This window comes from Clinocottus analis, unplaced genomic scaffold (genome assembly GCF_023055335.1).
Source record: "Clinocottus analis isolate CAN_PGR_092001 unplaced genomic scaffold, fCliAna1.0.p SCAF_2, whole genome shotgun sequence".
NCBI lineage: Eukaryota > Metazoa > Chordata > Actinopteri > Perciformes > Cottidae > Clinocottus > Clinocottus analis.
In genome coordinates, this window is record NW_027175931.1 from 3442775 (window position 1) to 3464228 (window position 21454).

The window sequence follows — 21454 nt, forward strand, 5'->3', positions numbered from 1 at the left end:
TTTTACTCTGGCGACTGCTGCAGCCCAGGGCTACAGCTATAGCCGGACCTCATGTGTTAAAGGTCTGACTCTCAGTTAAAATGCACAAGCGGCTTCGACTTGATGATAACCCATGGAAAGAAAATGTACATAGAAGCCCAATAAACAGTATGCTGTGTAATAAAAAATACCAGCTTTACACGATCAGTATTGCCGTCACTTCAAAACACCAGAATGGATGTTCATCTGAACATTTTTTTTAAAAAATCAGTCATCACCTATATGAGTTAATGTGACACTTCACACGGTTTGAACAGCGGCTGTGAAGATGCAGCGTCTCAACGAGGGAACAAACAGCGTCTCAATCAACACTTTTCAACTCTAAACGAGCGCCAGTGAACAAACACCAGTCAGACACTGTGAGAAATTACCAGCACACTCTGCAACGTCTGCCGCATGTCTATAACTTTCAGTTCGCACAGCACGGCTGCAGCTATCACGTGCTTAATGACAGAGTTTCAAAAGGGAAGTGATGAAGACTTAAAGCTGAATGCTCGCTAATGTCTATGTTTGTTTCACACTCATGGTTTTGAGTATTAAGTCTGGACTACTATTAGATTGATTGCCACGAAACAATCATCTTCCCCCTTTTTGGTCATGAACCAAAGTCATCTACAAAACCATTGAACTCCACTCACCCTCAGCTGTGCTCGGTGTTTACTGCTAATTAGCAAACGTTAGCATGAAAATGAAGGTGGTGAACATGGCAAACATTACACCAGCTTAGCATCAGCTTTGCCATTGTGAGCACGTTAGCAGGCGGATGTTAGCATTTAGCTCAAAACAGCCTCACAGACTCGAGAGCGTGGCTGTAGACCCTTGTGTTGAGTTAATTAAGGGACGCAAGGTCATGCATTTTACTTTAAGTTACAAGAATGAATCATTGCTGTTGATACCAGCATTGGGGGGCTTATGCATCAGTTGCTCTTACCCTGAAGGCCCAAGCCCAGTATCTAAGGGATTATATTCAGTTTAGACTATTGTACACCCAAGGATTTACATCCAGTGACAAAACAGAAAAGATAAGGTTAATGACGGCATGACGGCCACAGGAAACGGACCTGCAGCTGACTTTAAACACACATGTATTTGCCAAAAGAAAAAAATCATTGAACTTAATTTGATTTGCAGAGTTATGAGGAATCATCCAATAATCAACATTCTCTGTCAATGAGCTTTAAAAGCCAAACACTTTATGAAGTCAGAGCACAAATCTGCAAAGTCATCATTTCACCGGAGTTAGACATTTTTAAGTTTCCCGTCCGCCAATGACGACGGCTTTATTCCATGTAGGTGCTGCAATCAGCCTTCAATATATCAACCGTGTCTTGGCAACGCACATGGAACAATTTAATGGAATGTGGCCACTAAAAACGTCATTACTTACCACCTGCGTCGGACAAGTTTTAATGCCCATCATGAAAAATGTCTCGTGTACATCTGGCTCGGGCACATTTACTCCCAATGAATATTGGTCACATCATTCCCTCTGGGACTTTTTGGCTTTTATTTAATGAGATGAACTGCAGGAAGTGAGAGTTATTGCGTTTTGGCAGACTTCCTGAAGCTCTAAAGGGAGAGGGGGGGGAGGCGAGTGCAAAACCCACCATCCCGGTTCGTATACGACCATTTAAATAGTCGAGCGCGCTTTGTCCAGAATCACTTGGCAGTAAAAAAATAAAGCATTGAATGGTAGTGTCCAGTGTACATAAAGGCATCCCAAGATTACACTTAGCGCAAGGCTACAAAGCTTCTGCTAAACGTATCAAGGGCACCATAAGAAAGCAATGAATGCCACTGAACAACAAGTAAAGCAAATATTTAGGTTCCTGCAAACAGGTTATGATTCAGACCTCGGTCCTCCTCCCAGCTTGCAGCATCCACACTCACCAAACTGCTCGGCGGTCTTTGTTTCTCGTGGCCATTTGTTTTTACCCCCAGGGCTTTTTTTTTTTTTCTATCGGTGTGCGTTTTTTTTTGTTTTTTTTTTGTTCGGCGTTATCTTCTGTTTTTGTTTGGTCTTTGAGCAACTTATTGTAAGCACAATAGCGTGCATTTATCCTGCGGGAGATTGTGTTTTGGTCAGTAATCGTTTGTGAAATGACTTCAGTTATTCACACAAACACAAAAAACACAACAAGAAAGATAGCTGAGAACATTTGAAAAGGGGTGCGCGGACCATTCATCCGCTTTCTTTGTTCCTCGGGTCCTTAAAACAAGTAATTTGCTCACAATGAAACGCAGATAAACACACAACAGCATATATAAACATATCCACATTATCTGTGCAGGCTGCTCTACAACAATGTCTGCACTGAAACTATGCTGCCGCTCAGTTAATTGGCAGTGTGTGTTTTTAAATTGGCCTGTCTGACGATAAGACTGGCCCAGTATGGATGTGTGTGTGACTCTGTGTGTGTGTGACTCTGTGTGTGTGTGTGTGTGTGTGTGTGTGTGTGTGTGTGTGGCCATGCTGCAGTCTTAGGTCTCTCCAGTGGAGGAGAGCAAGAGAGACAGCATTTGAATCGTTTAATATCCCCCATCACTCCCTCCCAAACAGTCAGTAATCACACACACACACACACACACACACACACACACACATACACACACACACACACACACACACACACACACACACACGAACACACGCATACATACACACAGCCTCAGAAAATGCAATCTTCTCTGCTGAAATGAAAAAGGAAGCTTAGCCTTTTGGCTTGGTCTGTGTGTGAGTGTGTGTGTGTGTGTGTGTGTACATGCATGTGTATGTGTGTGCGTGTATGTGTGTGCATGTGTGTGTGTGTCCACATGCGCTGGTGCACATGCATTTAAAAAAAGGCTCTGCGAGTGTGTAATATATGTGAGTGTGCATGAATTAACGTGTGTGTGTGTGTGTGTGTGTGTGTGTGTGTGTGTGTGTGTGTGTGTGTGTGTGTGTGTATGCCATTACCGCTTTCCCCCAATTTGCTGAGTGTCATGGAGGAGACTCCACCACCCTCCACCCCTTCGCTATATTGCCACATATGTAATAATATTAACACGGCTCCCCGGAATGAGAGCAACCCAACATGCATAATTCATGCCGGCATGGAAAAGCGGTCTAGACGCTATACGGTGTGTGTGTGTGTGTGTGTGTGTGTGTGTGTGTACGTGTAAGTGCGTGTGTACATGTACACAAGCTGAAACTTATCATTAAAACTATGAGACTCTGTCTTTCCTGAAGCTCGTCCAGCTCCGTTCTCTCTCTCTCTCTCTCTCTCTCTCTCTCTCTCTCTCTCTCTCTCTCTCTGTCTCTCTCTCTCTCTCTCTCTCCATCTCTGTTTTTCCTCCATCAGTGTGATGAATGAGAGATTATTCCAGCACCAGATGAGATTTTTCCTTCCCTCTCTTTCTCTTCGTCCATCTTTCCCTCTCCTCGTGCGGCTCTGCATCCTCATTTAACCCTCCTCTCCTCTCCCCTTCTCTCCTCTCCCCTCCCTTCCTTCCTCTCCTCTCCCTCCCTGCTGCTCATTCTGCATTCTCTCCTCTTCAGTCTCGCTTCAGACTTCTTCCAGCTTTTTCCTTTTAATTTATTTCTTTGTTTTGTGTAAACTGCCCCCTTCCCGCTCATCGCCACCAAGAATCAACAACCAGCACATCTCCAGATATATATATATATATATATATATATATATATATATATATATATATATATATATATATATATATTTGGATCCCAGATGATGTACTATTTACTCAAAATGAGCAGTGCCATTAAAATTCATGACTGCACCCCATAGTATGTGTTGTTTTTTTTTTACTCTTCTTCTACTTCCTCTCCTCCAAACAGAAGGTTGGAGGTGGGGGTGGAGGGAGGGAGAGTTGGATATGGAGGGGGTTCCTTTGGCATTGCTGTGATGGGTGGGGGAAGACGACGAAGAGGAGGAGGAGGAGGAAGAGGAGGAGGAGGAGGAGGAGTGGATGAATATGGGGGATGTTTACTTTAGAGGTCGGCCCTGCAGAGTCCACCTGAAAATTGGTTTTGTGGGTATAGCAAGAGAGAGAGAGAAGTAAATGAGAAAGAGAGAGAGAGAAGTAAATGAGAAAAAGAGAGATAGAGAGAAGTAAATGAGAAAGAGGGAGAGAAGTAAATGAGAAATCAGTTAAATAGCAGGAACAAGATAAATAGATTGCAAGAAAGACAAACTGAGAGGAACAGCAACTGTGAATGAGTGTGAGAGAGAGTGTGAGAGAGAGAGAGAGCGAGAGAGAGGGAGAGAGGGAGAGAGAGAGAGGGAGAGAGGGAGAGAGAGAGAGGGAGAGGGAGAGAGAGAGAGGGAGAGAGAGAGAGAGAGAGAGAGCGAGAGGGAGAGAGAGGTAGTTGTCATTAAATCCCCCCCTCTCAAATCAGAACTGAGATTCAGAGACCACTTTATCTGGACGGACAGACGGTCCGACAGTGTGGAGCAGCAGGGACGCTCTGACTGTGTGTGTGTGTGTGTGTGTCCGTGTGTGTGTGTGTGTGTGTGTGTGTTAAAGAAAGAAAAATGCACACATGCACACTCATTTGTGTGTTTGTGCTTCCGTGGGCCATCGAGCCGCGTGAATGTGCTGTATGGGCAATCATGCCCAACTCTGAGTGTGTGTGTGTGTGTGTGTGCGTGTGTGTGTGTCTGTGTCTGTGTGTGTGTGACATGTAATTGAGCCCTTTGAAGGTCAGCATCGCTCTTCTACCACTCACCATTGTTGGTTGTTGTGTGTGTTTTTCCGCCTTCTCTCTTCAGTATTTTATATTTTTTTTACCTTGTGTCTCAAAATGGCCTCCCTGTCCTCCTCCCGCTGTCTGCAGACACAGAGGAGTGAAGGACGAATTTTTGATCAACCAACATCAATATAAAACAACGCTGAGAGCCCAAAATGGCCACTCCCCGCTCTGAGTCTATTGTCACTCCATAAAAAAACAGCACTGGTGCCTCGTTTCTCTCTCTTTCTCTCTTTCCACATCTTCTGGTGAATCAGACTCCAGCTCTTGTGTTAACGCTTTAACCAATACACATACAGATGTGCTTCTCTACAGTGTGTGTGTGTGTGTGTCTCTATGTGCGTGTGTGTCTGCGTGGGCATCAAAAGATGTTTGCCACCAAAACTTTCCCAGCCTCCAATTTGTGAGTGTGATTTTCGGAAGAGGAAAAAAAAAAAGGTGAAGTAATTCATCGCGTGAACCTTTTTTTTTAAAATTGCAGTGAACCATTTAAAAAAAGAGAAAAAAAGTTTCATTGATACCTGATGAGTTTTTTCTCTCTCGTGCAGAACGCCAAAGCTTTTTCCCAGATTGCCCGAGACGCCTGTGCTTAATGAGTCGTCTTGTAAACTTCTTCCCAATGGGCTCCGGTGGTGACGGCGCAGAGGTGTAATTGCATGTTAATGAGCATATGTGTGTCTAAATTGCCTATTATTTGCGTGTGTGTGTGTGTGTGTGTGTGTGTGTGTGTGTGTGTGTGCACAGCAGCAACAAAAATAATTGTTCCAGGTTTGTTGTTTTGTTTTTTTAATTGAACTTCTATTTCCAGGCCTTTTCTGTAGCGCGAGACATTTTGAATTCAGATTTCCTGCATTGATTTTGTGAGCGTCGCGCTTCACGTCACGTGTTCCTTCTCGCGTGTTTAAGACGACACACGTGTGCGGTGCGGAGGAGAGCGCGTCTTCTGAACTTTTCACATACGCATACACACACCCACACACACACACACACACACACACCGGCATTCCTCCCCAGCTCCTCTAGATTGGTTGATTGCTGCTGCTGCTGCTGCTGCTGCTGCTGCTGCTGCTGCTGCTGCTGCTGCTGCTGCGCGGCTGCAGGAAAAAAGGCAGGAAAAAAAAAAAAAAAAGGGAGAGAATCGTCTGTTGCCTAGCAATCCGGTTGCCATAGATACCATGCCATGGCTCCCTCCTAAAGAGTACACTGTTATGTACATTGAAGAAAGAGAGAAAGAAAGAGAAAGTAGGAAAGAGACGAGAAGCATGGAGAGGAAGGAAGGAAGAGAGGAGACAGACGGAGAGGAGAATGGAAGAAGTTGGAGGAGAGAGGAGGGGAAAACATAAAGAACAGGAGGAGAGGGAGAAGCGAGAAGCAGAGCGAGAGAAGCGGAGAGTTATACTGAAGAAAACCCGGAGTCTCTTCATGATTCATCATATAGATTCCCCCAGACAGTCGCAGCGGTGCATGCTGGGTAATATCGGAGTCTGCTTCATTTGGTATTCTGTCTTAACGTGCGGTGCTGTGTGGCTCGTGTTAGTCGGTCGCCTTGGCCGTGTTTGGATATCCACCCACCCGACCAAACAGCAATACCACCACCTCCACCCCTCCACCCCTCCACCCTCACACCACCCATCTCTGTCTGACTGCGCGTTGTCTTCCTGTCTGCGGCCGACTGTAACGGTGACTGTAGGAGAGGAGGGAACCAGAAACGGTTCCAGAGATTCAGATTCATCAATTATTTCTGACTATAATGCAAAAAAAAACAAAAAACAACACATCTCCACATATGCAAAAAAATCACATTTACATTAACGCGTCGGGGATGAAAGTCGTGAAAACTTCTCCGTATCCTGTCAGATTGCAGCGCCAATGCTTTGTGGAGGAAGAAGAAGAAGATGAAGAAGAAAAAAATCCTCTGCCGCATAAAAAAACAAACATTTTTAGAGTTCTGGTTTGTTTGGGAATAAAATCCCCTAATTAGCGGTTAGCACAGCGATAGCCACCTTGACTGAATACACAAAGAAATCTGCAGCAACTCCAACTCCCCTGTTGCAGTGCCAACACGCCACACATGATGGGATGCATGCTTCCTCCCTTTCACTTTGTTCTCGTGTGTGTGTGTGTGCAACATTTTTTGTGTTTTTCGGCCAGCTGGTGATATGTTTTGACTCATAAACGTCTACTGGACCGCGCGCTCGCTGACGGGCCGCAACTCAAACAGGATTTCACAGTCGCGCGCCCGGCCGGCTCTCTCCCCGGAACCAAATAGGATTAATTATTTGCATTTTAACTCTTCATCGACAGGGACACGAGCCGGCGCTGGCTAAGTGGCTCTTTTTAAGTGTGTGTGTGTGTGTGTGTGTGTGTGTGTGTGTGTGTGTGTGTGTGTGAATATGAGTATGTGTGTGTGTGTGCACAGAAGTGTATGTTTGTGTCTACGTGGGATTTCTTTAAATGCATGATTCATGGGGGAGTTGGTGCCTTTTGTGTGTGTGAGTGTGTGTGTTTGTGTGTGTGTGTGTGCATGTATGTATGTGTGTGTGTGATATATTGGCATGCATGTCTATTTGCTAAATGTGCACAGACTGCAGAGCCTGATGTACTGTGTGTGCACGTGTGTGTGTGTGTGTGCGTGTGTGTGTGTGTGTGTGCGTGTGTGTGTCTGTTTCTGTGGGTCAGTGTGATTACAAAGCAGCAATAGATCAAGTTTTATTATGCACCAAAACTGCTTCTGTCCTCTTTACTTTGCAATGTCATCTCTGCACACGAGCTCACATTGCACACACACACATACACACACACACAAATGCATGCATCCAGACCCACAATGCACTGGGAGTTACGCAACCTGCTGACTGGACATGAGTGAAAGTAGTACTTGTGTGTGTGTGTGAGGGGTGGGGTGGGTTGAGAGGGTGCAGGGATGGAAATGGGGGAGAAACAGGGAGAAGAGAGCTCTGGTGCAGCATTAGTGTGACAACAGATGGATTGCAGGAAAGAGTTCCAATTTCCTTTTTGAGAATAAAGCAGAGGGGGGAAGGAGAAAAATAGACGGATAGCGAATGAGGGAAAGGGAAGCGGAGAGATGAAGCACAATGAAGCGCAGAGAAGAGATCGAATCAGAGGCAGAGAGAGAGAGAGAGAGAGACAGAGAGAGAGAGAGAGAGAGAGAGAGAGACAGAGAGAGAGAGAGAGAGAGAGAGAGTGAGAGCGGAGGCAATAATGAGAACGCATGAAAGTGCAAAGAGGAAGAGGATGGGTGCAGGAGTGAGAGTGAGAGGATGAAGAGAGAGAGAGAGAGAGAGAGAGAGAGAGAGAGAGAGAGAGAGAGAGAGAGAGAGGAAGCCGGTGACTTTTCATCTGTGACTGACGGTTTCCATCTGAATGCTCTCTGCCTCCTTCTCTGCATTGAAAGAAGAAGAAGAAAAAAAAAACCCTGAAGATGTCTCCTTGAGCATTTGGGGCTTTTGTGTCTGTGTGAATCGACATGTATGTGCTGGATACCTGCGTGTTCTGTGACTGTAATTATGTGTGTGTGTGTGTGTCTGTGTTCGTGTGTGTGTGTGTGTCTGCACGAGGTTACACGGACTCTCATTCATCACGTTAAAGAGAGCAAGAGGGGGATGGGACTGAAAACTGGACTGCAAAAGTTATTATGCAAAGGCTGGGTTGTAAATCTTTGTGTGTGTGTGTGTGTGTCTGTGTGTGTGTGTGTGTGTGTGTGTGTGTGTGTGTGTGTGTGTGTGTGCACTCTACTGTACTTGTGTGGTTGTGGGTGTTTTCATCGGTGTGCATGTGTGCTCTTGGTGTGTGTGTGTCTGTGTGTGTGCATGTGTGCTCTTGATGTGTGTGTGTGTGTGTGTGTGTGTGTGTGTGTGTGTGTGTGTGTGTGTGTGTGTGTGCGGCTCCTGAGAGGCTCTCCTCATTAAGCAGTGAGGCGACAGGAGTGCAGCGTGTGTGTTTTCACACACCGCTGCTCCGATACAACGGGAGACACTTTTTTCTAATTCTTCTTCCTCCTCGCCCCTTTGTGCTTCCTCGTCTTCCTCCTCCTCCTCCTCTTCTTCTTCCTCTTCTTCCTCCTCCTCTCTTTCCCCTTCCCTCTTTTTGCCCCGTTCATTCCTCCATCCTTCCCTGCCTGCTCCTCCTTTTGCTCATCTTCTTTCTCCTTCTGCTCTTCCTCCTCCTCATCCCCATTCTCATCATCATCGTCATTCTACACCTCCTCCTCTTCTTCCTCCTCTCTTATCTCTTTCCCCCTTTTTGCCCCATTCATTCTCCTCAGCTCCCTCCTCCTCTTCTTCCTCCTCCTTCTCATCATCATCATCCTCCACCTCCTCTTTCTCTTCTTCCTCCTCCCTTTTCTCTTTCCCTCTTTTTGTCCCTCAAATCCTTCCTCGCCTGCTCCTCCTTATTCTCATCTTCCTCCTACTCTTCTTCCTCCACCTCCTCATCCTCCTTCTCATCATTATCCTCCTCTTCCTCTTCTTCCTCCTCTCTTTTCTTGTTCCCTCTTTTTGCTCCATCCGTTCTCGAAATCCTTTCCCCCAGCCTGCTTCCTCCTCCTCCTCCTCCTCATTCTCATCTTCCTCCTCCACCTATGAGCCTCCTCCTCCTTCTCACCCCTTCCTCCCGTCTGCGACTGCAGTGCCGTAGTGTGTGTGTGTGTGTGTGTGTGTGTGTGTGTGTGTGTGTGTGTGTGTGTGTGTGTGTGTGTGTGTGTGTGTGTGTGTGTGTTGCTTTTGGTAATTGTGAGGAACAGATACACTCTGAAAGTGAAAAAAAAGCGCTCATCGCGCCGCTTGTTACTCCATCTCATCTCAGCCTTGATGATGAATCAAGTTTTGTATTTCACGCCGCGACGGTAGCCACGGCAACTTGCGCTCCTTTTGTCAACGGCGGCGGGGTTACCTTCACGCGCGCACCGTCACGACGGAGCAGAAAAAGAGTTGCCGGAGTGAAACGGCGACGTTAAGTCCCCTCGATCAGCTCAAGAGAACGCCGCGCGAAGGGTCGCGACATCCTTCAATATCCTAGCAAATCAGAGAGATGGAAGAAAGAGGGAGTAAAGTCAACAGGCTTGGATGGTTTGTGTGTGTTTGTGTGTTTGTGTGTGTGTGTGTGTGGGGCAGAAAGAGGTGAATTATTTGGGCTGGAAGCACTAAGTCGATGAGGCTTTCCACGTGCGGTCGGCCAAAGGACGAGATTATGGACCAGAGTCTGAGCCGTTGACTCCAGGTCAAAGAGAGACGGAGGGGAGGAAGAGGAGGGTGAGGTTTTGAAGGGAGACGCTGGAGGAAGAAGCATGGCAGACGAGGACGCAGACCAACGGGGTCACGACTTCTCCGTGTTTAGTTTTGCTGGACTTCCTGGTGAAGGTTGCGGTTGTTAAACGTTCTTCCTTCGAGGTCACGTGACCTCCAGGTGAAATTATTCTCTCAGAGTTGAAAATAGACTTTTTTTTTCAATTTTTTCTCTTTTCATTTGTGTGTGCAAAGTGTTATTCTACTTAAAAAAACAACGCAAACGCAACAAAAACACACTCTGGACTCACTATAATGAGGTGATATTCTGATAAATTGCGACTCCAAATTTATCTTTTGTTTTTTCTTCCACATAAAAAAAAACCTATATAAATGTTTTAAAAAAAAGATGTTTAAAAAAGGAAAGAGCGCCTCATCAAATCCACAAAAATAACACATGAAACAGGATGAAATAAAGTGAGACGTGAGCGCGGACAATTATTTTTTTGCTAAAAGTGAGAAGGAAGACTTTCATTCGGAGGAGACGAGCCGGCGAGTTCAGAGAGCGAGATAACGACGCGAGGTAACGAAGGAGCGGCGTGGAGGAGGAAGGGAAATTAGAAGCAGAGAGGGAAAGGATGGGGAAGGGTAGGTGTTGTGGGGAGAGAGAGAGAGAGAGAGAGAGAGAGAGAGAGAGGGGGAGAGGGGGAGAGGAGCATTTGAGGATTCATCTCTTGCTGGATAATTCCCAGGAGGATCTCTCTCCAACACTTGAAAGCTGTGAAGTGTGCGGTTCTGCTCATACTCCTCCTGGTAATTGGAAGAGGAGCGGAGGGGAGGGAGGGAGGGAGAGAGGGAGGAGGGGAGGGAGAGGAGGGTCAGGTACAGGAGGAAGGCAAGACAAGAAATGGGCAGGAGAGGAGGAGGAGGAGGAGGAGGTAAAGATTTCAAGACAGAGAGGAAAAGGAGCAGAGTAAAACTAACAAGAGGATTAGAAGAAAGAGAAAGAAAACACATTTTTTTGTATCAACCTGGCTTGTATCAGTTGTATTCTTGCTCATTAGCTCACTCCTCTTTTATTCTCTCTCTACCGCGGTCCTCCCTCCCTCCCTCCATCCCTCCCTCCCTCCCTCTCTCCCTCTGCCGGCGATGGCGTGTCTGCGGTTGCAGGCGGCTTCTGAAACATGGCCGCAGGCGTTTAATCATTGATGGACTTTGTTTTTTTTGTGTTTTTTTTTGCCTCCACGCAGGCAGGCCAGCGGGCAGCCCGGCTCACTCGCATGCGTCAGGACCTGCTGATTCACTCCCTGGGGCCTTCGAGAGCGCACACACACACACACACACACACACAGACGCACACACACACACACAGACGCACACACGGGGACGACTACAAAGGCAAACAGGGATGCGCACAGACTCAGATAAAATATAGCCTGAGTGTGTGTGTGTGTGTGTGTGTGTGTGTGTGTGTGTGGCGTTCCACATGTGTGCCTGTCTAGTTTATCCCACCAGGGATTGCAAGGCCCAATCAGCAGCAGTGAGCCTAAATAATATATATATATATATATATATATATATATATATATATATATATATATATATATATATATATATATATATATATATATATATATATAAAGCAGCGAAGATAAAAAGCAATTTCTTTGACCAGAACAAGGGAACAGAAGCGTGTTTGCGTCGGCTGCTCGTCACATACGTCTCTGCAGTGTTGGTCCTTCTGCCGGACTGTAAACATCCGGCTGTTCTTACTGTAAAAGAAGTAAATACACAAATAGACGCTGTTCGCTCGTCCCGTGACATTCAGTCCTCTGTCTTCTGTTCCTCTTCCACGTGGAGCTGGACGCTTTCAAACTGTTTGCACTGGAGTACGGGAGGTAATGCTAATATACAATGCTACTGTAAATTAGCATTAGCTCCGGCGTGTTTACATCTTTTGCTTTCACGTATTGGATGCATTGATAATCCGTCCTCGGGATGAAATGGGACAATTTGTCCAACGCTTTGTGTTTAACACACAAGAACTAATGACCGCGCAGGAGAAGATGTAGTGTACGTGGGCTTATAATCTGCATTTTTTAGTGTCACAACTAACAGATGGACACTTCCAATCCATTGCACAAAAGTCATCCTTCAGAATAAAAGGAAAACTCTATGTATCTGCTACACATCAACATGTTAGCATCATTGTTAGCATGTTAGCTCAAAACACACAGATACAGTTAAATTTGGAGTAAAAGTGACGATTTATGTGTCATTTAGTCGCCTGTGGAGACTTCCTGTATATTCGTGACCTTGATTCATTTCAAGGAAGCACATCACTCCGCTAAATAAACATCTATTATCTTGAAAAATCCATAAAAGCGGAGAAATGAAGCAACGTTGCATTCCCCCTATGAGTTTTCCTACTGCTCCTGTATAATAATGACGATGATAATAATAATGGCAATCTTCCTGCGCGGTGTCGATGCACAATTCAATATCATCCTATAAAATCATATCGCTGAAATGAAGCACTGCATTGACTTTTTGATGATTTTTTTTTTAATAAAAGTTGGGGGACGAATTAGCCTGCATAACCCTCGCCAGCACACCTGAATGAAAAAGTGTCATCTTTATATATATATATATATATATATATATATATATATGTATATATATATATATGTATATATATATATGTATATATATATATATGTATATATATATATATATATATATATATATATGTATATATATATATATATATATATATATATATATATATATATATATATATATATATATATATATATATATATATAAAGCTGACGCAAGCAAGATCTTGTGCCATAACTGGAAAAAGGAGATTACGGAGAATTACGAGGATGGAGAGCCATCTGCCTCGTGATTTTCAGGTTTCTCTCTCCTCCACGACGGCCGAGACTCAGTTTTATAATTTTTTTTTAATAATAATGCAGGAAATTGGAGAGCGGTGGTGGAAATCCTTGCGCACGCGTTACGTTTCAATATTATTTCCTATCGACGCAGTCGTCTCTCTCCTCTTTCATCCCCGCACATGAAAGTGCAGTTAAAGTCCTCTGCAGTTGCTTTCTCTCAGTAAAGATGACAGCCTCTTGCTTTTTTCTCTTTTTTTCCCTCTTTATCTGCTCAGAGCACTCCTGTTGAATTCTGCATGGAGCAGGTACGGCTCATCTTTCCCCTCCCATGTCTGTCATCCTGATCAGAGAGGTTTTTATTATTATTTTATTTCAAGGAGGATTAAAGCCAGACCCATACGGAGTAGAAACCCCATCTCTCTCTCTCCTCCTCTTCTCCTCGCCCTCGTCCCTGCCGGCCAAACAGAACAACAGACCTCCGCCCTGAAATGAACGGATTAAATGACCTCTCTCTGTCTCGCACATGCACGCGCTAACACCTGCAGCACTGTCTGTGTCTGCCTTCTTCTTTTTGTCTTTCTGCAGAGCGAATAGCTTTCTGTGTGTGTGTGCCATATATTTATATATATATATATGTGTGTGTGTGTGTGTGTGTGTGTGAGAAACTGCGTAATCCACTCTATTGTACTCACCGTTGCCTCGTCCTGCCCGGTGAGTCATTGTTGAAGGACCCGTCCAGTGCGTTGAAGCGCACACGCAAAATAGTCTGCAGTGGTTATGTGATTGCTTCCATTAAAGTGATTATGCAATCAACAGCGGGAAGTAAGACAGGCAGGGAGACAGACGGGGAGACAGACAGACAGACAGACGGCCACAGGGACGGGGGCGGACGTGGACTGAATGCATACACGCACACGTATGTACACAGCGCTCAGGCAGGCGGGGGGAATTTCTCTCTTGTTAATAATCATTATGAAACGGCTTCACGCTGCTGGCTCTCCGCGCTCAGCGGGACGGCAGGTCTGTCCTGACAAAATCCCTATGCACACACACACACCCACACACACACACACACACACACACACACACATAAACACACACTCTCTCAAACTCCCGTCATTCCTCAGTTCTTGTTCCCCTGAAAACACCAGACCCTGGGGGGCTTCTTCCAGCAGGCGTCCTGCCTCCCCTGTCTCCTGTTCCCTGGGTGAGCTCGGGGGGGAGGTGTGTGTGTGTGTGTGTGTGTGTGTGTGTGTGTGGTGGAGGGGGGTGTGTGTGTGTGGGGGGGGGGGGGTTCGGTGACTCCCCGGCTCCGGCTCCGGCCCTGCACCGGCGCTTGTTGTTAACAAAAAGAGCAACACAGATGGATAAGCAGAGAGACAGACAGCCTTTGCTTGGCAACAGTTTTATCGTTACAGTTCATTTTCTTCTTCTTTGCTTTACATCTTCACATTTCTACCCTCGTCCCTTTTGGCCCGTCGACTCATTTCTGACCTCCCTCTTCTTCTTCTTCTTCTTTCTTCTTTCTCTCCCTCCAGCCAAGAAAGCACCGGACGGCTCCGTGATCGCCAACGGCTACTGCGACTTCTGCCTCGGGGGCTCAAAGAAGACGGGCTGTCCCGAAGACCTTATCTCCTGTGCGGACTGCGGGCGCTCAGGTAGGGCACCGCTGAAGGGGATGATTGGCAGGAGGAAGGCGGTCCTCTGTTGACGCACAGTTTTTTCTGAACACGTTCCACTTTGACCAGCGTAGATTTTTTCGTATTCACCGTATAAATAAATGCAAAGTTTCGAACTGCTGTTCCGCTTCAATGGATGGACCATACCAGTGTTTTGTTCTGTTTTTGTTTGAGCCCGCCTCCTACAAATCATGTACAGTCTTATCGATACACATTTGCTGTTATGTTTTTGGATTTGTTTTATAGGGGTTGTTTTTTCTCACCTTCCAGGCAGCTTTGCATTTTTTGAAAATGGATCGAAAATCCATTTTCAGAGACTTGAAATTGTCCCCAGATTGTGTTTTTTATTAACAATGGTGGCCCCCGAAGGACAGAATACATACGTAATGGTTTGGGGACGTTCTCCCAAATATAAAAAAAACATACAAAAGTAGTTTACAAATGGTATTTAACGAATGTTAGCTGACACGGTAGCATCAGCTACAAGGTACTTTGGTGGACTTATTGTCCTTAGAAGGCCACCGTACATCAAACTAAATTAAACTAAAACCTGCTTTTATTTGTCTCACTAAGTGCAGGTTCATCTGACTGATATTAAGTCACATAACTTAATTTCATTTCCCTTCTGGCTGCCTGAAAGGTATAAAAAAAACATTCAAAAACTTCATAAACAATATGACATGCTTTGGAAAACAATGGCTATAATGTTCAAAAAATGTGCTAAAATCTTCTCTGCAAGAATCATTTATTGTTGCTGCTTGAGAAGTGAAAGTAAAAGTGCCAGGAATAAATAATGCGCTTGGAAACATTATTTTTAAACGCATCAACACCTGATAATAATAAAGTGCTGATAACGCTGTTAACACAGTCGAAGAGAGACGGGATTCAGCATTTTATAACGTTTTTGTAGAACAAATAGACGAGATGCAATTGTAGATATTTAACAAAATTGCATGCAACTCCAAATATATGCAATAAGCACGACGCAAGCTACAGACGTGCATCAACACTACGGCAAGTTATTAATTCATCGCAGTGTTCACAAACAAAAGAAATGGCGTTCGAATATGAGCGGATACAATTAAATGTGATTGGTGTGCGACTTTCCCACAAAAAACACACAAAAAACACAAAATCTGAATGTTGTCTGCTGCATTCTTTTCAATCCTGGCTGCTTGTGAAACACAACCTCCTTTAACGATTGTGATATAACCCCGTTGTGTGTTTTTTCTTCTTTTTGTGCGGCGAGCGGCCTCCTTTAGTGTGTCACCGTGCTCGTGAAGGGGTGAATCCAATCAGAGTCGAGGGGTCAACAATGATTCATTTGATCAAATATGGTTGTGTTATTATTTCCCCTTTTTTGTTTTGGGCTTTGTGGGATGTGCTTGTATATGTGTATACATGCAGAGACTGCAGTGTATATTGGTGAAGAATTGTGTGAAACTTATTTACTTGATTGCATGTATTGTGTATATATACATATTTTTCTCGACCCTGTTTTTTTGTTTTTGTTTGTTTCCTTTTTTTTCTCCATCTGAAAAAAAATAATAAAAAAAGCAGAACTGAAAGGATTTACGTGATTTGTAGTGAATGGGGTTTTTGGCGGCATGCTAAGCATTGGTATGGTCCTCTTGTTTGATGAACACGGCACAAAAGAAGACGATACGAAGCTCGACGAGGGGGATGACAAAACAGGGTTTCCATTGCCGCGATCATGTAACATACAAGTAACAGGGGAGAAGTTTTAATAACCGGGTTAAGGAGGGAGGGAGAATACACTTTAAGTGGCCTTCGATGGAAAAAAGACACATTGCATCCATGTTGCACCTGGAAAGCATCGAAAACGACCACATTTGTTTGAAGTTCTCGAGCTTAAAACAAACGTAAGCTCATGGTAGATTGTCAAGATATCACCGAGTTATACACATTTAGTATTCTACATTTCATCTATGTGAAAATATATGTTCACATCTGCACCGCGCCGCTGTTAAAACAGACACACGTCACATGTATGACCACAAACTGATGGGAGGAGATGATGGATGACTGTCCTCAAAATACAGAAAGCGATGGTGAAAAAAAAAAAACGTTGTGTGGGCGTGTGCCTGTGTGCTTGTCTGTGTGTGTGTGTGTGTGTGTGTGTGTGTGTGTGTGTGTGTGTGTGTGTGCACTCAGGCCACCCGTCCTGTCTGCAGTTCACAGTGAACATGACGGCTGCGGTGAGGACTTATCGCTGGCAGTGCATCGAGTGCAAGTCCTGCAGTCTGTGTGGCACCTCTGAGAACGACGTAGGTTCTCACTTTATGCATACATGCTAACTCCCCGAACACATGTGGCTGCACACACACACACACACACACACACACACACACACACACACACACAGAGAGAGAATACTGGGAAAACCTGAAACCTACCGCTTGAATTTAGGTTTCACTCAGCATGTTATAGGAAGAGCAAGTTTGCTTTATTGATCCTTGAAGGAATCCACTTTTGTAGCATTGATCCAGGAGCTAATTTAGATTAATTGCTTTGCTCGCATGACGTGTTCAAACGCCACGGGGGGGAAGAAAACAAATATGTTTTTAGAGATACTCTCATTCCAACATTGTTGTGCTTTTCCTCTTGAAGAGTACGCAGGTATTTGTATCCACACAAACCTTTAGTGCAGACGACAAAGCCACAGTGCAGGTTGTTAGTTCTCGTCGCTTTGAGAGAGTAAAGAATTGTTTCTGTGGAGAGAAAAAAAAAAAAATCCACATCGTTAACAGTGTTTCAAATAGATGATTGCATTCTCAACAAAAAAAAAAACCCTCAACCTTTTGAATGTGTTATTATTATCATACGAATTCATTTCTTTTCAAGTGAATTTGATGCTCCCGCTCCTTTTTGGTAACATCTGCTCGTGTGTGTGAACGCTCTCCCCTGATCCAGGACCAGCTGCTGTTCTGTGACGACTGTGACAGAGGCTACCACATGTACTGCCTGAGCCCCCCCATGTCTGAGCCACCGGAGGGTACGTATGACGAGCGGAGACGCCGTACATATGGAGGGGTGGAGGGACGGGGAAAGACGAGTGTCAGCCGTCTGTGGAGTGGGAGGAGGACGCCGTCACAGCGAGTCACAGCGAGTCACAGCGAGTCACGACCCCCCGCTGTGTCGACGTCCAGGAAAGGGTCGCGCCTCTTTCGGTCCTGATGTGGCGAGGCCGCGGGCGGCAGGGAAGCCGGAGCAGGTGTATACACATCTGCTCCGAATTTAAACGGAGACAAGATGGCTGCCGCGGGATGTTTCGATGGCGTTGTTGTCATGGAAATGAGTATAGTAGGAAGAGGAAGATAAAAAAAAAAAAAAAAAAAGATAAAGATAATCTGTTTCCATGGCGAAAGTGTCACTTGGCTGAACATACAGCGGCGGTGGCACTCGTGTTCAACACTCGCTAACAGTGTCACGCTCTGCCCACACACACACACACACACACACACACACACACACGCGAGCGAGGCGCTTTGCATTGACAGGAAACGTTTTTTTTTTAATTTAGCAGCCGTCGGTTCTTTGAAAGGTTTACTCTCTCTCTCTCTCTCTCTCTCTCTCTCTCTCTCTCTCTCTCTCCCTCTCCCTCGTATGTTTGTACAACATAAACATCTTTAAGCGTGACACATCGCGGGTCGGCGTGCACTTTTCTGATGTTTAATTAATGTCACAAAATCCCGAGCTCAAATTCCCCCCCCCCCCCCAAAAAAAAACTAAAGTAGTCGTCAAATCCCCCGCAGCCGCGATCCACAGGCCCAGCGTGTGGTGTTTTAACACGCGGCTTTAATTTACAGTATTACTTAACGCTCCGTCTGAAATGAGGGATTAATCCACGAGGCTTCACAATGCCGGTGATTGAACTTCCTGCGTGTGTGTGTTTGTGTGTGTGTGTGTGTGTGTGTGTGTTGCAGGGAGCTGGAGCTGCCATCTGTGTCTGAGACACTTGAAGGAGAAGGCCTCGGCCTACATCACCCTCACTTAATCCGCGGAGCCGCGCCTCATCCTCTCGGCCCCTTCACCCATCTCCCAAAGCCACCTCTTCGTCGCCCCTCTTCTCTGTTGCCTCAGCTGACCCTACCCCGCCCACCCTCCACCCCACCCCACCCTCCTCCTCCTCCTCTGATCTATTCGTCGCCGCCGCTTCCTCCTCCGCAATCCGTCCCGGTGACCTCTGACACGACTGAGCACACAGCACCCGCAGCGCTGCGCCCTTCTTCTTCTTCTTGAAACGTCTTGAAACCGACCTCCGTCCTTTTTTTTTTTCTTCTTCTTGCTTGACCCCCTTCCTCACCACCACCACCACCACAACCTCCACCTCCACCTAGAGCAGGAATTCATCAGCTGGCAATACGTTTTGCTAGCGAGACACACACACACACACACACTCACTCCAGCCTGCCAAGAGCACTTCAGAGGTCCACCGCTCCACAAGAACCCTCTTAAGGGCCCTCGGAAGAGCCCTAATGATCTTCAGCTGCAACTCAGTCAAGTAGTGAGTGAGAATTAATAAGACGGATAGGTGTTAGGCTGAGGACAGGGCTTTTTTTTGGAAGACCCCCGGATAACCACGGAGCAGCAGGTTTTCAGCGTCAGCCAACTGTGAAATACACACCTAACCAAAATTTCATTTACTCCCTTCCGCCGTCCTGTTGCCCTGCGCTGAGCCCAGACGGTGAACTCTGCTCCCGCTGTTTTGTCTGCAGGGCTCGCTGCAGACAAAAGGCAAAGGGGTGAGGAGTGGGGAAGGTAATTGTACAGAATTCAGACTTCTCTATACACGCCGCACTCTTCAAAAAAAAAAAGACTTCTTCCTCCCTCTTCACGGAGATGCAACAGCGGAGCATCTTGACCATCTTTAACCTCCTTTTTCCTCGCATGGGGCGTCCGCTACGCATCAACGTCTTGGGATCGGCCGCCCCGAACAAGTTTTATTGTGTTTTTTTGTTTTTTTCCCGGACGTGATCCTCGGACGGGAGGAGACACGGATTGTTCTCTAAATCAGCCGATGGAAACAGTGTATTTAAACATGACAACGTAGTGCTTAGCATCGCTCACGAATCCTTTACCTGACCTTTAATCGCCCAATGAAACAATGACTGTGAGGCCAATGCGAGACTGAAACACTGCTGGTGCTTGGTGTGTGTATTACCTGTGTGTTAAGAATGTAGGATCAAACGTGTGGACAATGCAGAACTTTGTCTGGCCTAAAAAAAAAAAAAAAACGTCTTTTTTTATGATTCCTTTTTTTATTTCCTTTTTTTTTCATTTGCATGTCGTTATTTGACTTTTAATTGAAATGGAAAAAGAAAGCACACTTAATTCGCAATAATGTGTTTGTGATATGAACTATTTTGGCCAAACCTGGTGTGTTTTAAACTGTGTGTGTGTGTGCCTGTGTGTGCGTGTGTCTGTTTGTGTGGGTTTATCTGAGCACTACAGTAGCTGTAGCTCCGTGCTAGCTGGCGTCTGCGAGAGGATTTGAGTGGCGTGAGCGGTGATGTGAATGTAAGGAAAGTTGACGTTTACCTGTTCAAAGTCATTGTTTTGCAAGTCACAAGGGCGGCACTGAAGTCCCGAGTCAAGATCAGCGAGTGTTAAAGACATAGTTTTTGACCTTTTGGGCGATTAATGCGATACTCAAAGTGTAAAAAAAACAAGCTATGACTTTTTACGAGGGGCCATGCGCCAGACTATTTCTTGGCAGTAACTCCAGGAAGTCACTGTGCCCGCCAAGAAATAGTGCCACACATAACCCCCGTCGTAAAAGTCACTTTTACCCTTTTGTTTTTTTTGCACAGATTAAACAACCGAAGATAAAGACTAGACACCTGGGTCGACAGAGCCAGGCTTGCTGCTTCTTGTCGTTATGCTAAGCTAAGCTACCTGTCTCCTGGGTGAAGCTTCATATCTATCAGACATCTACGAGATACGAGTGTGGTATTTCTCTCTTCTTATACAACACCTGGCAAAAAAAAGCGAATATACTGAGGTTGACTTAGCCAAGCTAGCTGCTTGCTTATGCTAAGCTACGCTACTTGTCGCCTCGGTGAAGCTTCATATCTATCAGACAGCTATACGAGTGTGGTATCTATCTTCTCGTATAACACCTGGCGAAAAAGTGAATATGCATTTTTCCCAAAACAATTTATTAGAGTCACGTTTCAATAATGATCTCTTTGCCATTTGCAACTCCATTTAAAATCGTTAGCGTAATCGTAACATTTTGTATTCCTTTCTCCTCCCTTTTCCTCTCACAACCTTCTCATATTAGTACATAACATTTGGGACAACACATCTTGGATAAATATCAGGACAACGCACTGCCTGTGTCGCGGGTAATTGATTTTATGTTAGCAAAGAGGCTGAGCTTTCTGTTACTGGCTTAAAGCGATGTGGCCTTTTAGGATCAAACGCTCAACACTTTTCTCCTTGACGGTGGCTTTTAACAGACACTAAACCACTCCCTTAACTTAATCCACTTCTCTGCTGTACATTTAGATCAACACGGTCGTAGCAGCACAAAAAAAAAGGCCTCTTTCCGCTGCATGGTTCAGCTTTCATTATTCTGATCTGACACTCGCTGAATCTTTTTTATCAGCAAACAAACACGGAAACGTCTGCACGTTTAAACTGAATTAAAACATTATAAAGGGGTTGAGATTCCACGAAAACCTTTTATTACCAAACTTATTATTTTATACACAAAAGAAGAACGAAAAACCGAGCCACGCTCTCACCTTTGACATATCTTTGAGACATTTATGTAGTTGAGATGCGAGTGTAGGATTTATTTATGTAAATTTCCCGGTG

General features: G+C 45.2%; 1 protein-coding gene across 2 annotated transcripts in view; it reads left to right on the forward strand.

Annotated features, from left to right (window-relative positions):
- The window catches only part of dpf1 (double PHD fingers 1), a 42558-nt gene that overhangs the window by 20542 nt on the left and 562 nt on the right, over positions 1-21454 (forward strand). For both annotated transcript variants that reach the window (XM_068584637.1, XM_068584638.1), the window contains exons 9-12: positions 14468-14587; positions 16784-16896; positions 17543-17624; positions 18556-21454. The exon at positions 18556-21454 is cut by the window's right edge and continues 562 nt beyond it. In XM_068584637.1, coding sequence (XP_068440738.1) covers positions 14468-14587; positions 16784-16896; positions 17543-17624; positions 18556-18626 — 386 coding nt within the window. In that variant the 3' untranslated portion in view covers positions 18627-21454. The remainder of the gene's footprint in view (positions 1-14467; positions 14588-16783; positions 16897-17542; positions 17625-18555) is intronic.